The 12,402-nt window shown below is 40.2% G+C and overlaps 1 protein-coding gene across 2 annotated transcripts in view; it reads right to left on the reverse strand.

The window, feature by feature from the left end:
• CACNA1A (calcium voltage-gated channel subunit alpha1 A) overlaps window positions 1-12,402 on the reverse strand; it is a 248,568-nt gene that overhangs the window by 121,639 nt on the left and 114,527 nt on the right. For both annotated transcript variants that reach the window (XM_051971665.1, XM_051971666.1), the window contains exons 5-6: window positions 10,858-11,010; window positions 7,180-7,373 (exon numbers count right to left, since the gene is read on the reverse strand). In XM_051971665.1, coding sequence (XP_051827625.1) covers window positions 7,180-7,373; window positions 10,858-11,010 — 347 coding nt within the window. The remainder of the gene's footprint in view (window positions 1-7,179; window positions 7,374-10,857; window positions 11,011-12,402) is intronic.

A 12,402-nucleotide genomic window follows, 5' to 3' on the forward strand; every position in this document is an offset into this window, starting at 1 on the left:
TTTTTCTGAACTTGTTGCCTGATTTTATAGCAGATCCTCTGGATCTCACGTCCTTCTACCTCTAGGAACCTGGATTTTACAGAGTCCGTAAGCTTGAACAATTTTTTCCTTACATTTTTATTTTTGCTAAGTTTTAACTAAAAATTTAGCATTTCATTCCATTATGAACGTGGGCAGCAAATCACAGTAGTATTAAGCTTCTCCAGACTGTCTAAGGAGTCCCTGAGCACCCTTCTTCCATCTGCATCCTGTTAACAATGATAAGCTTTGAGAGAAGTGTTGTTCTTCTCTTCTTTGACCTCCCACACATTAGCATAGAACCTTTTGCAAAGGTAGGTATTAATTTAATATGGTAATCTCTGTATTAAATGATGGGAGGAGGAGTGGAGAAAGAAAGGGAGTTCCCAATAGCAACTAAGCTCAAGGGATGATTTCATTAAATATCCATAAATCTGGAAGGTCCTTTCCCTGTTTGTTAAGTGATTCTGGCTGATGAGCTTAGCACTCTATATTTACCTTCTGAGTGGGGACAGCCTAGAAAGAGGCAGTTCCAGCTTCACCCACACACCCACTGTCAATCTGCCTCACCCCTGCTTGCAAGAAACAAGAAGGGAGAGGGTCCCCTGAGGGGAGCTGAGTCAATCTCTGGTTTCTCTACACACTGCCAAGTTGCTAGCTTTGGACACATGTGGTGAGGGGGTTCCTGGAAAATGGGGACACCTGTCTGTCTAGAAACTATACTGTGCTCTAGCAGAGAAATCTCTCTAGCAGCTATCAAGAGGGAGGCTTTACCCAGTGCCAGACCTGTTATGCCTCAGCCCTCAATCTCTCCATCTAATTTCTCTCCTCCCCTCCACTTCCACTCCCATCCCATAGAGGGTTTCTTCATCTCCATTTTTCCATTCCTGCCCTTTCTCTGGTTCTGGAAGTCATTCCTGTAGGCCTGGTTTCCCTAGGGAATGCCCAGAACTTGGTAGGGAGTTGTGAACCACATGCTGGTAGTCACTCTGGGCACTCACCATCAGCTGTCACATGAGAAATGCCCATTGTTCTCAGGCCATTTGGGAGGTCTCTATGAACAGGTAAAGATCCAGAGAGGCAGTGATTTTTTTTTCCCTTAGAACCAAAGGGCCCTCTCATTCCTGCTTCTATCGCAGGGATCTGGGGCACAGGCAGTGATTTTCCCTTTTCATACAGAGCACCCAAAGTCCCCAGTAATTAGCTGGAATGAGAACTTATTACAAACATGTGCTTGTTCTGAAGGTTATTCCAACTGCAAGGACAGGAAGAAGAAACACAACTGAACACAGAGTTCCTTGGTCCAGAATCTTCATGGTCCAGCCATTTCCAACTCAAGAGGTCTCTTTTAGACACTGTCACTGTGGGAGCCTTCTCTTGCAAAACCTCCAGTCAAGTGTCTTCCTCCATTGCATGGCCTCCTGGATTCTCTGAATCTTATCTGGGAGTATGAATCTTATCTGTTCACTATTAGTGGATCCTTCCCTACTTCTTCTAGTCATTAGTTATCTTAAGTCTAATGGGTATCTGGCAAGGAGATAGTTTAGAAGAATAGTCCTTAATAGATTGTTTTAAGCAGAGATCTTTATTTCAATGGTCTCAGCCTTCCCAGGCCCCTGGAAAAGTTTTGGTGTTGTATTCAGAACTCGTCACTTTGCTGGAAGTTATCTCTTATAGGGCTCTCATTTAGCAAACTGGATTTTGTCTCTTACCTTAGGTGGGATTAAAGTAGAATATGTGTGACCCATTCTTTCCTGAAAGTGTAGACTTATTATCTCTTCCCCACTCATCCAAAATTTTCTTTCCTATCCTTGACCCACTTGGAATCCTAAGGACACTCTGGCAACAAAATTCAGAGCAACTGGCATCCAACTGAATTCCTACCCAACCTTCAAATACAAACTCAGATACAATCTTCCCTAGGATCCCTTCCCTAATTCTTTTCATTGGCAATGTTCTTTCCTCCCCTCACAGCCCACATGTCATGTTGCTTTTGCTTCCATCTTGCATTTGTCACCTACTATTCAGTATGACTGTCATTGATGTGTTCATCAGAATTCTTCACTATACTGCAGGATCCATGGAGAAAAATCTCAATTTCTCTTGCACGTAGTAGATGGTGAAAAAAGTTTGCTGAACTTTTGGTTCCTTGCACAAGTTAGGTATTTTTAAATGGTTGAACTAATAGATTCTGTTCCATTCAATCTAACAATTATTTATCAAGAGCCTATAACTGTATGGTGCTATGCTAGATACTGGAATACAAAGATTAAAAAAAATTTAATCTGAGATAGCTAGGTGACCTGAGTTTAAATTCAACCTCAGAAATTTACTAGATGTCTGACCCTGGTCAAGTCATTTATCTGCTATCTGCTTCAGTTTCCTCAAATGTAAAATAGGGAACACAATCGCATTTAAGTCTCAGGGTTGTTATGAGGAACAACAGACAACATTTGTATCAGACTCAGCACAATGCTTGGTATAAATTAAGTGCTTAATTAATGCTTATTCCTGTCTATATTCCTTCCTTACTTTGGAAATATAACATATGTACAGAAAAGTAAACATAAAGTCATTTATAGAGGAAGTAAACATAACTGGAAGGGGGTGGTGGTCAGATAATACCTACTAGATACGATCCATTGATTTTTGCCATGGAGGAGCTGGTACTTGACTTGAACTATGAAGATAAGAATTTTACAAGGCAGCTCTGAGGAGAGATGGGAAACGGAATATGAACTACAGGAAGCAGCTATTAGGCTGTATAAATGAATTAAGGGAATAATATGAAGTATAGTTGGAAAGGTTGGAGGAATGTAGATTGTAGAGAGCCTTTAAGTATTATGCTAATGAATTTGGATTTAATCTTAAAGAGGGAAGAGGGAGACATCAGCAGAATGATGGTCAGTCCTGTGCCTCAAAAAAATTATTTTGGCATCTGTGTGGCAGCTGTGTGATGGGAAATGGAGGCACTCATCTAGGAAGAATTTGTATATAGAGAAGAGAACAGAGTCCTGGGGAGAGGAGAGAGACTGGGAATTGAAACTTAAGCCCTAGTAAAGAGTAATTACCCTTCTTAGCTGCTTTATCCCTCTATTGATTCCTATTAAACTTGTAGTCCACTGAAACCTCTAGATCTTTTTCAAATGAATTGCTATTTAATTATGCTTCTTGCATCTCGTATATATGCCTTTTTTGTATCTTCAGTGCTTACCCTGGCATATATTTAGTAAATGTTTACTGACTGAACTAGCTTTTTGAACCATCCTTTATTCTGCATACCTATCCTGCCCAGCTTCTGTAATATAACAGGGCTCTCTCTCCTGCAGTAAATGGTCATTGACTCTAGGGTAGATAGAAAGATCCTTGAGGACAGGGACTATCTTTTCTTTTTTTTATACCCTCAGATCTTAGCATAATATCTGGCATAGAGGAGGAGCTTAATAACTGTATATGATTAACCATTGACTAAAAAGTTTCTCTTCCATATTCAATTATGCATCAATTGCTTGCTGAACTTTAAATTTTTTCCACAGAATTTGTCTCCTGTTCATGGAAAGCATGAAAGCCATTCCATATTTGATAAAATACTTTCCAAGCCCAACTTGGGACTTTGATGAATTTACCAAAAGAAATGGGCTGGCCCTCTGGATAAATGCTATCATACCAAAAAAAGGAATTCAACAAGATGGATGGTCTTTTGCTAGCACTTATTCCAAGTATCATTAATAGTTGAATGTCAACATGAAAGGTGTTCAGAGGAGTGCCCAGGGGAGCTGTGATTGGCCTTGCACTATTAAACCTGTTTATGAATATTTGGATAAAGACATAGATGGCACTCTTATCAAATAAAGATGCAAAACTGAAAAGGATAGCTAAAACCCTCAGTGTAAGATCCAGGCTCCAAATAATTCTGATAGGATTGAATCTAAAATGAAATGTAATAGGATGAAGCATAAAGTGTTAGAGTTGCATACAAAAAATCAACTTCACAAGTACATGATGAAGGCATGGTTGAGCATCAGTTTAGAAAAAGATCTAAGGGTTTTATGATGAACTGTAAATTCAATGTGAACTAAGTATGACACATCAGTTTAAAAAAAGCCAATGCATTTTTTTTGGGCCTAGAGAGATATAGCTTCTAGGAATAAGGAAATTTTAGTGCCATTGTTTCTACCCTGAGCAGCCACCTCTGGAATGGCACATTCTCTTCTAGGCATCACATTTTTAGAAGGATATAGATAAACCAGAAAACATTCAAAGGAGGGCAATCTGGATGGTGAAAGGAGTCAACTTCATATCATATGAGTATTAGTTGGAGGAAGTAAGAATGTTTTAAGCTAGAGAAAGAAAGATTTGGGGGACGTGATAGTTGTCTCCAAGGTTCTGAAGGAACAATGAAGTTGCAGAGACTAATTTACTCCCTAAATGATCAGAATTATCTCAAAATGGAGTGAACTACCTCAGAAGGTAGTGGGCTCCCCCTTGATATGGAAGCAAAAGCTGCACATAGCCTTACTTTTTGAGCCCAAAGAGAGCTACAGCTGGAACACAAATGGCCAGGTGAGAGATTTGAGGATTAGTCTTGATGCTAACCAGAAAGCTGCTTTCGGATACCATGGACAGCGCATTGTTCCACTGGGGTGGGGGCCCTTGGCCCAGCTCAGAACTAAACTGAGGTAGTAGCCTAGCTGTGAATTCTGGCAATGTCCTGGAGCACAAGCCTGGGGACCGATGTGGCAAGTGCTACATCAACTCTGGGGCACTATCTGGCTCTTGTAAAGAAAAGTTTAAGGAACATTTGTTCCATTATTGTCCAAAAGTGCAAATGATGCTCTTTACCAAAGTCAAACGGACACAGCAGGGTATAAAGGCATTGAATGTGGTAATCTCCAAGCCAAAATTATGTTATCACCCTCCCCTCACATCCCTCTTCTAACTAAAGAATGACAATTGAGATGAAGGCTTTCCTCTTCCCGACCTGAGGTGTGGAGAAACCAACACTTTAGGCTGAGGGCTGAATGGAATTGGGAGAATAAAACAAAATCTCATCTTAAAAACACTGAAAAGGCTGATGTTAATAATAGTTTATGGTCTTAGCAATTCTCAGTTTAAATTTTCTAGGAAGGAGACTTCTGGTAACTTTCATTCATTCAGTGTAAGAAGATGTTCTTCAAATCTCTACTTCCCCCGTCCCCTCCAGTCCTGCCTGGTAAATCCTTAATGAATGCACTCTAAGCTTCCGAGGCTTTTTCTGTCAACATTTTGGCCAGCTGACCTCCAAGGCACTCATGGGTCCCTTTCTACTATCATACACTTTTTTGGTTCCTCTGGGATTCCCCATCTTCATATAGCCTATTGCCTCTGGATTAATTTTGAGTTCAACTTTAGGGGACTTTTCCCACAGACTCTTTTTTGGCATTTCTTCTAGGAAAATCATATTTCATCTCCTGTCTATGTTTTAAAAAGAAGTCTAAGATTCCTTTGATTTTGCGTAAATTGACCAATCTTCAAAGAATTCTCACTGGAGTTCAAAGTTTAAAGTAATTTTCTTTCCATCTTCATTCTTCTCAGAGATCTAGAGTTTCCTCCAGATTTAGAGTACTGCTCTGGAGGTAAAGTCTCACCATGTTTGTAGGTTCACTAGAGAGTTGAAACCCCACTCCAGCACTAACACAGTATCTTGTAACTTACAGTACCACTGAAGGACAACATCTTGCTTTTCTTTTCCATATCACTTCTGTTCCTAGTTACTCCCTGGTTCTAAATCCTTTTTGTTTCAAGAGGCTTGTTTGAGAAATATCTCTGCTCAGTCCAGAGATTGCTCTACTTGGTCCAGGAATTACACTCAGTAGTAGAAGAGACTTTTAAGTATTTTGCTTAAGATCATACTGGTAATTACTAGAGTCAGGATTTGAATCCAGATCTTCTGATTCCAAATACTCTACTTATTATTTCTGCAGATACAGAAACTCAATCATTGTTCTACTAAAGTTACTCTGCTTTCACTGGCTTGAATCATGTAGCTTTCAACTTGGCCCCAAAACTCCTTGTGACTATTACTGTCATCCTCTGGAGGGGATGGTTGTGAAGGTTTCCTTTCAGAGAATGGAGTCCTCATGTATCTTTGATCTCTTCTCATTTTCTCCACTTCTCTCAACCTCCTGGTTCAACCTCTCTTTTTAAAGGCCAGATCTCAAGGGCATGAGCTGATGATGAATCAATCAATCATCTTCAATATACCAGACAATGGGACAACCCAGGGAAAGGCAAAGAATTCACACTTTATCAAGGACACATCCTCAAAAAGTCAGTAAGGGCCTTTGTACTTTGCATTTAACAGTCAGAAATATTTCCCAGCATGTCTATGGCCACAGAAACTTACTTAGTCAGTGGGATAAGGAAGTAGTAGTTCTACTATTCCATGGTTTGTTGGGTTTGTTCTGTTTTCTGGTTATAAGATTAAATAGCACAATTCTGACCACCTGCTTCACCAATTAGAATATGGTTGTTGTTCACAAGGAACACAAGATCAGATAAAGAGTGTGGACTAGAAAAAACCATCTCCAAATTGGGCAAACTAATTTTTTAAGCAGCATGTAGCACTAGTATGGATGGGCTAGGAAAGAAATTTCTTTCAGGATCTAAATATGTGTCTGGGAGCACAGAATTATAAAATTTAGCATGGGAAAGGACTTGGAAGTCATCTAATTCAACTGCCTCATTTTAGAGGTAAGAAAATTGAGATCCAAAGTGGGGGAACTAATTTGAACAAACCATACAAGTAAGTAATGACAGAAACAGGATTTGTTGTAAAATACCACTCTGTGCTTTTGATAGCATACCCAAAGCTGATTTCCTTAACCCTTGAACCTGATTCCTCCTTGGTCTTTTGGAAAGTTAGAAATTAATTTAACCACCAGGTGCAGTTGGCAAAACCAGAATCAAACCTGGGATTCTGATTCCAAATCCAGTATTCTTTCCACTGTATCCCCACCATCTGTCCATATATATGGTTGCCCAAGTACTTCCAACTCTCATCCCACCCCACCTTTTTTTCTCCCTCTATATTAGTCTCAGAGTAACTCATAGACCAATGCCTTGTTCTTGCCTTTATCTTCCCCTTCTCCCTTTCCCTTCCCAGCCCCTGATGGCACCCACATTGTAGAGGAGGTCTGTCCACCCTTCCATGGTGATACACTGGAAGACAGTCAGCACTGCAAACAGGATGTTGTCGAACTGAGTGATCCCATTATTGGGTCCTTCCCAGTAGGGCTTGCATTTGGTCCCATTGGGGCAGGTACGGGCGGGTTCCTCGGTTCCACATGGAGCTGGAGACTCACCCTGAATATCATCTACAAGAGAGAAGGGGAAGAGATAGTGATCACATCTAGAAGCTTATGGGAGTCAGAGAACAGATAGGGAAAGCCTAGTTTTAAGGGGAGCCAATGGAAAGCAAGAATCCTACAGACATGTAGAAATGGAAGCCAAAAACCAAATAGATCTCACTGTGGAAATGTTATAGGTACCATCCCAAAATTAGGTTTCCAAAACTCTGTGCACCTGATTGACCTATCAAGCCCCAAAGAAATGGAAACTTTAGCAGTGATATTTTCTCTTCATATCCAACTACATTGAATGCTCATGGTGGCAAGAACAAGAAAGTATTATTTTATTAGCAATTTAAGCAACCTTTTCCTAACCCCAGCAGAAATAAAATAAAAAAATATGGGGCAGAGGAGAGGCACAGATGTGAAACAAAAGGAAAGCTCTTCCAAGAGATCACTCCCAAGAGTCGTGGAGTCTTCTAGTCACTTGATGGGTCAGATCAAAAAAAGGATAACCTAAGTACCTTCAGGCTTGGGTTCCTGGGCATTGTTCTTCTATTAAAGCAGAAAACCTGACATTTCATTCTTGGAAAAAAATGAGGATTCTTGGCATGTTGTCACAGTGAGGTCGCAGAGGACACAAACTGAATTGCTAATTTGTTTGGCTCTTTTTTTTGCCACACTTCTGACAAATCATTGCTATAAAAGACCCTGTTCCTCTTTCCCATTTACTAAAATCTTCCCATCCATCAAGCTTAAATCTCACTTCTTCCATCCACTTTCTTTTAACCATCAAAACTACCAGCAATTATGGTTCTTGGAGCTCCTGAAACATCTACTGTCTATCAAATTCATCTTGGCACTCAACTGTAAATGGGCAGCTTTGTTTTATGTGTGATTTTCCTGATTCTCCAACTTGACTACAGGGTTAGGACCATATCTTGCATTATTTTCATCTCTCATTCAGTGTCTGGTACAATGCTAGAAATAAATATTTGCTTAATGCTTAGGAAAATGAATCCTGAGAAGTTTGTTTAATATAGCATCTAATTATCCAAAATAGAAAAGAGCCCTTTGCCTTCTGCTATCTCCATAGTTTGGTATTCTAGGCCCTCCCTCTACCCCCTGCAATCTGGTTCCACCCAAACTTATCTCACAGTCCTTTCCTCCATAAGGCCTACACTGCAGTCAAAAACAGACCTTCTTTTGTTTGTTTGTTTAAACCATGTGTTCCTTAGACTCTGTGACTTTGCTCATATACTTTCTGATGCTTATAATGACTTTCTTGCTCTCCTCCTCCACCAAACACCTTTATCAGATGAAATCCTGCCTATTTCATTTTGAATGCTACCTCCTCAGTGTGGTCTTTCTTTGCCCCCTATTCTCAGAACTTTCCCCTGAACTTTCACATAACTTTGTATATGTTGATAGATATAGCTTCTTTACCACCATTGAGATCTACATTCTTTGAGAGCAGGGATCATGTCTTATTTATTTTTGTATCCCATCCAGGCCTTATAGATGGTAGGAGGAAGTAGTTGTTTAAGAAACATTTGCTGATGTGAATCAAGGAGATGGCCAGGTGGCTCATGGATAAAGTGCCAAGCCTGGAGTCAGGAAAACCTGAGTTTAAATCTGGCCTCAGACACTCACTAGCTATGTGACCCTGGGAGAGTGATTTATATTTGCCTTAATCTCATGGAGAAGGAAATAGCAAACCACGCAAATATCTTTACCAAGAAAACCCCATGGCTACTATTGATCACAACTGAACCATAACGGCAACAACAACAAGGTGAATTGAATTGACCTTTCACTTCATCCACTGAAGAAGTTTCTGAATTTTGTTTTTGGAAAAGCAAAGATCCAAAGGGAACATAAGATTTGATTACATTTCCATCATGCCCCCAAATCCCTTAATCTATTGTGTGTGCACACAAACTGCATACTTGTGGCAGCACAATATAGTAGGGAACATGACTTTGCTACCTACTCCCTATAGGACCTTCCTCAATTTCTTCACCTGTAAATTGAAGGGGTTAGACTAGAAGAATTTTGAGGTCGCTTTTAGCTCTAAATATAATATGGATTTTGACCATCAAATTATTATTATTATTTTTTTTTTTTGCTGAGGCAAGTGGGGTTTAGTGACTTGCCCAGGGGCCCACAGCCAGGAAGTGTTATGTGTCTGAGACCAGATTTGAACTCAGGCCCTCCTGACTTTAGGGTTGGTGCTCTGTCTACTGCATTACCTACCTGCCCACATCAAATTCTTAAGAAGAAAATATATTCCATTCCATTATACTATGTCTGCATCATCTCCATGCAAACAAATCAACTTCTCATTCTCTTCTACTAATTGTGAAAAAGGGGCTCTGCTACTCTGATCATAGATGGTATTTACAATGGACAATGCTCCCTCTCTCTGTGTGTGTTTCTCTCTCTCTCTGTGTCTCTGTCTCTCTCTCTCTCTCTCTCTTCTCTCTCTCTCTCTCTCTCTCTCTCTCTGTTTCTCTCTGTCTCTCTGTCTCTCTTTGTCTTTCTCTCTCTCTCTCTCTCTCTCTCTCTCTCTGGCTCTCTGGCTCTTTCTGTCTCTGTCTCTCTGTCTCTCTCTGTCTGTCTCTGTCTCTATGTCTTTCTCTCTCTCTCTCTGTCTCCAGTTCCGCCAGGGTGACGTGGCCAGAAGCAGAAATAGCTCTGCCTCAATTAACACCTTCTCCATCCGGGAGAGAAATAATTAGGACGTTCCATATTGAGCACACTCTACAAGCCCAGGAGAAAAGGAGACAGAAGGAGTAGGAGAAGAGGAGGGGGGGAAGCCTCTCAAACAATCCTACCCCATTTTTTTGGCTTTGCCCCATCACTGTCTGGTGGAGATATTGGGTGTGGGTAGGGTCATGGAAGTTGTCATCTCAACTCTGATTGCCAGCACATTTGGCAGTAAGAAGGAACACAATAATCATTCCTGAAAACCTTTCTTTCTCCACAAGCCAACAATGATGGCTCCAAGAGGAGGGTCAGGGAACCTCTTTCCCCGCGATATGAATTTTCATTTTTGCAACACACAACTTTTCTTCCAGCATCTTGGTCCCTTGGGATAATAATGATAGGAAGGAGTGGGGAAGTCAGGCACTCCTAGGAAACATGGCTACAAAAGATGAGCAGGAAGAACAAGAACAAATTCCTCTACTGTCCTTTCTGGTGCTTTCTGAAAATAGGGTCATCACAATATAGTGAGATTTCTGCTCAGGGCTGGTTTTTTTCATCTCAGTAAAATAAAGATCTAAAAGAGCGGTACAGTATTTCTTCTCCCCCTGCTTCAGAACCCAGAAACACCTTAAAACCTTAAATGGCAGCCCAAGGTCAACCAAGTCTTAACTAATTTTTTTCAGAGAAGCTATTCTTTATTGCAGAAGTGCTAGGAACATAAATGAACTTCCATGCTCATATCCAAGAGACTCCTGTAATTAACAACCAAAGAAGGAAAATGGAAAGAATGCCTGGAACTTACCTGTTACCTCCTCAAAGCAGGTGGTATGAAATTTTCCCATATAAAATTCTAACCCTATGATTGCAAAAATAAGGATTGCAAAAAACAGGAGGAGGCCGATCTGTAGCAAAGGTATCATCGCCTTCATGATGGACTTCAGAACAACTTGTAAACCTGGGGAGAAACAAAGACAAAGCCTATAGTCAGTGACACAGAAAATCCTAAAAGAGAGAATCCCAGGTACCTCTTCATAGTCTTTGAGTTCAGGAAAAAGCTAACCTCTGCAGAAGTGGTTGCCAACTCTGGGCTGTGGACCAACTGGGGATCAGAGGGAGGGAAAGAATATTCCTTCTATCAACTGAATAAATAACACACCTTGCATATAGATGGATGATGATTTTTTTCAAATCTATGTAAACGTTTCTATGATTAACAAAATACTGAATTCTTAGAAGCTTTTTGTCATCTATTTGCTCAGCAACAGAAAATATAATACAACTATGATGTGGAAGTCTGCAAAATTTTTTGACATCATAAATGGAGTCTTACTCAAAAAGGTTGGGTCTCATTGTTAATTGTTGTATAGGAGAAAGAGAGACAGAGACAACATCAGAGACAGATATAGAGAGACGGACAGAGAGAGACAAGAGAGAGAGACAGAAACAGAGACACACAGAGAGAAATAGAGACTGAGAGAGAGAGAGACACAAAGAGATATATACAGAGAAAGACAAAGAGAAACAAGGAGAGAGGGGGGAGAGAAAAAGAGAAGTGAAAAAGGAAGGAAGGAAGGAAGAGAAAGAAAAATGAAGAGAAGGGAGTTTCTTGCCTTCCAACTTCAATGAAATTTTTAGCAGGAATTGTCATTAGCTATGATGCCATTTTAGGCAAGTGAACTAATAGAGAGATAGTGGTGAATTTGGAGTAGCTTGATATAGCAGAGGAAGTCCCAGGATAGGACAGAATTTCTCAATGATGAAATGAGTGGATTTGAACTAAATGGTGTATAAGGTTTTTTTCAGTTCTAACATTTTATGATTTTTAAAGCCGTTAAGTAACTATGGCTATAAATCCTTTAGATTTCTAAGCTCTAAATACATAGTGCATAATTTGGCTATATGACTAGAAGGCATATAATCTGCCATCTGCTGTACCTATCTTCTAGAAAGGTAGAAATCCCTCAAAGGGAGAAAAATTGGCAGAACTCAAGGAAGTGTAGCCAAATTCAATAGTGAAAAATATCAGGGTAAGTGCTAATAAAGGCCTCAGCCCTCTTTTCCTCAAAAAAAAAAAAAAGCCATTTCTTTTTAAAGGGCTCTGTTGAGTAGGGGGAAGAATCGCTATCATAGACTCACACAGAATCAGAGAATTTTGGAAGTGAAAGCATTTCAGAGATCCAATTGATGCCTGAATCAGAATCCATTTTTCACCATCTCTGGCTAGTGTTTATTTAACCTTGGCTTGAAGACAGCAGTGATGGGAACCTGCTGTCTACACGGGAAGCTCATTCCACTTTTGGACAGTGCTAATTATTAGAAAGTTCCTCTGGGAGGTCCCACTGCTGGG

Source organism: Antechinus flavipes, chromosome 1 (genome assembly GCF_016432865.1).
Source record: "Antechinus flavipes isolate AdamAnt ecotype Samford, QLD, Australia chromosome 1, AdamAnt_v2, whole genome shotgun sequence".
In the NCBI taxonomy this organism is placed as follows: domain Eukaryota; kingdom Metazoa; phylum Chordata; class Mammalia; order Dasyuromorphia; family Dasyuridae; genus Antechinus; species Antechinus flavipes.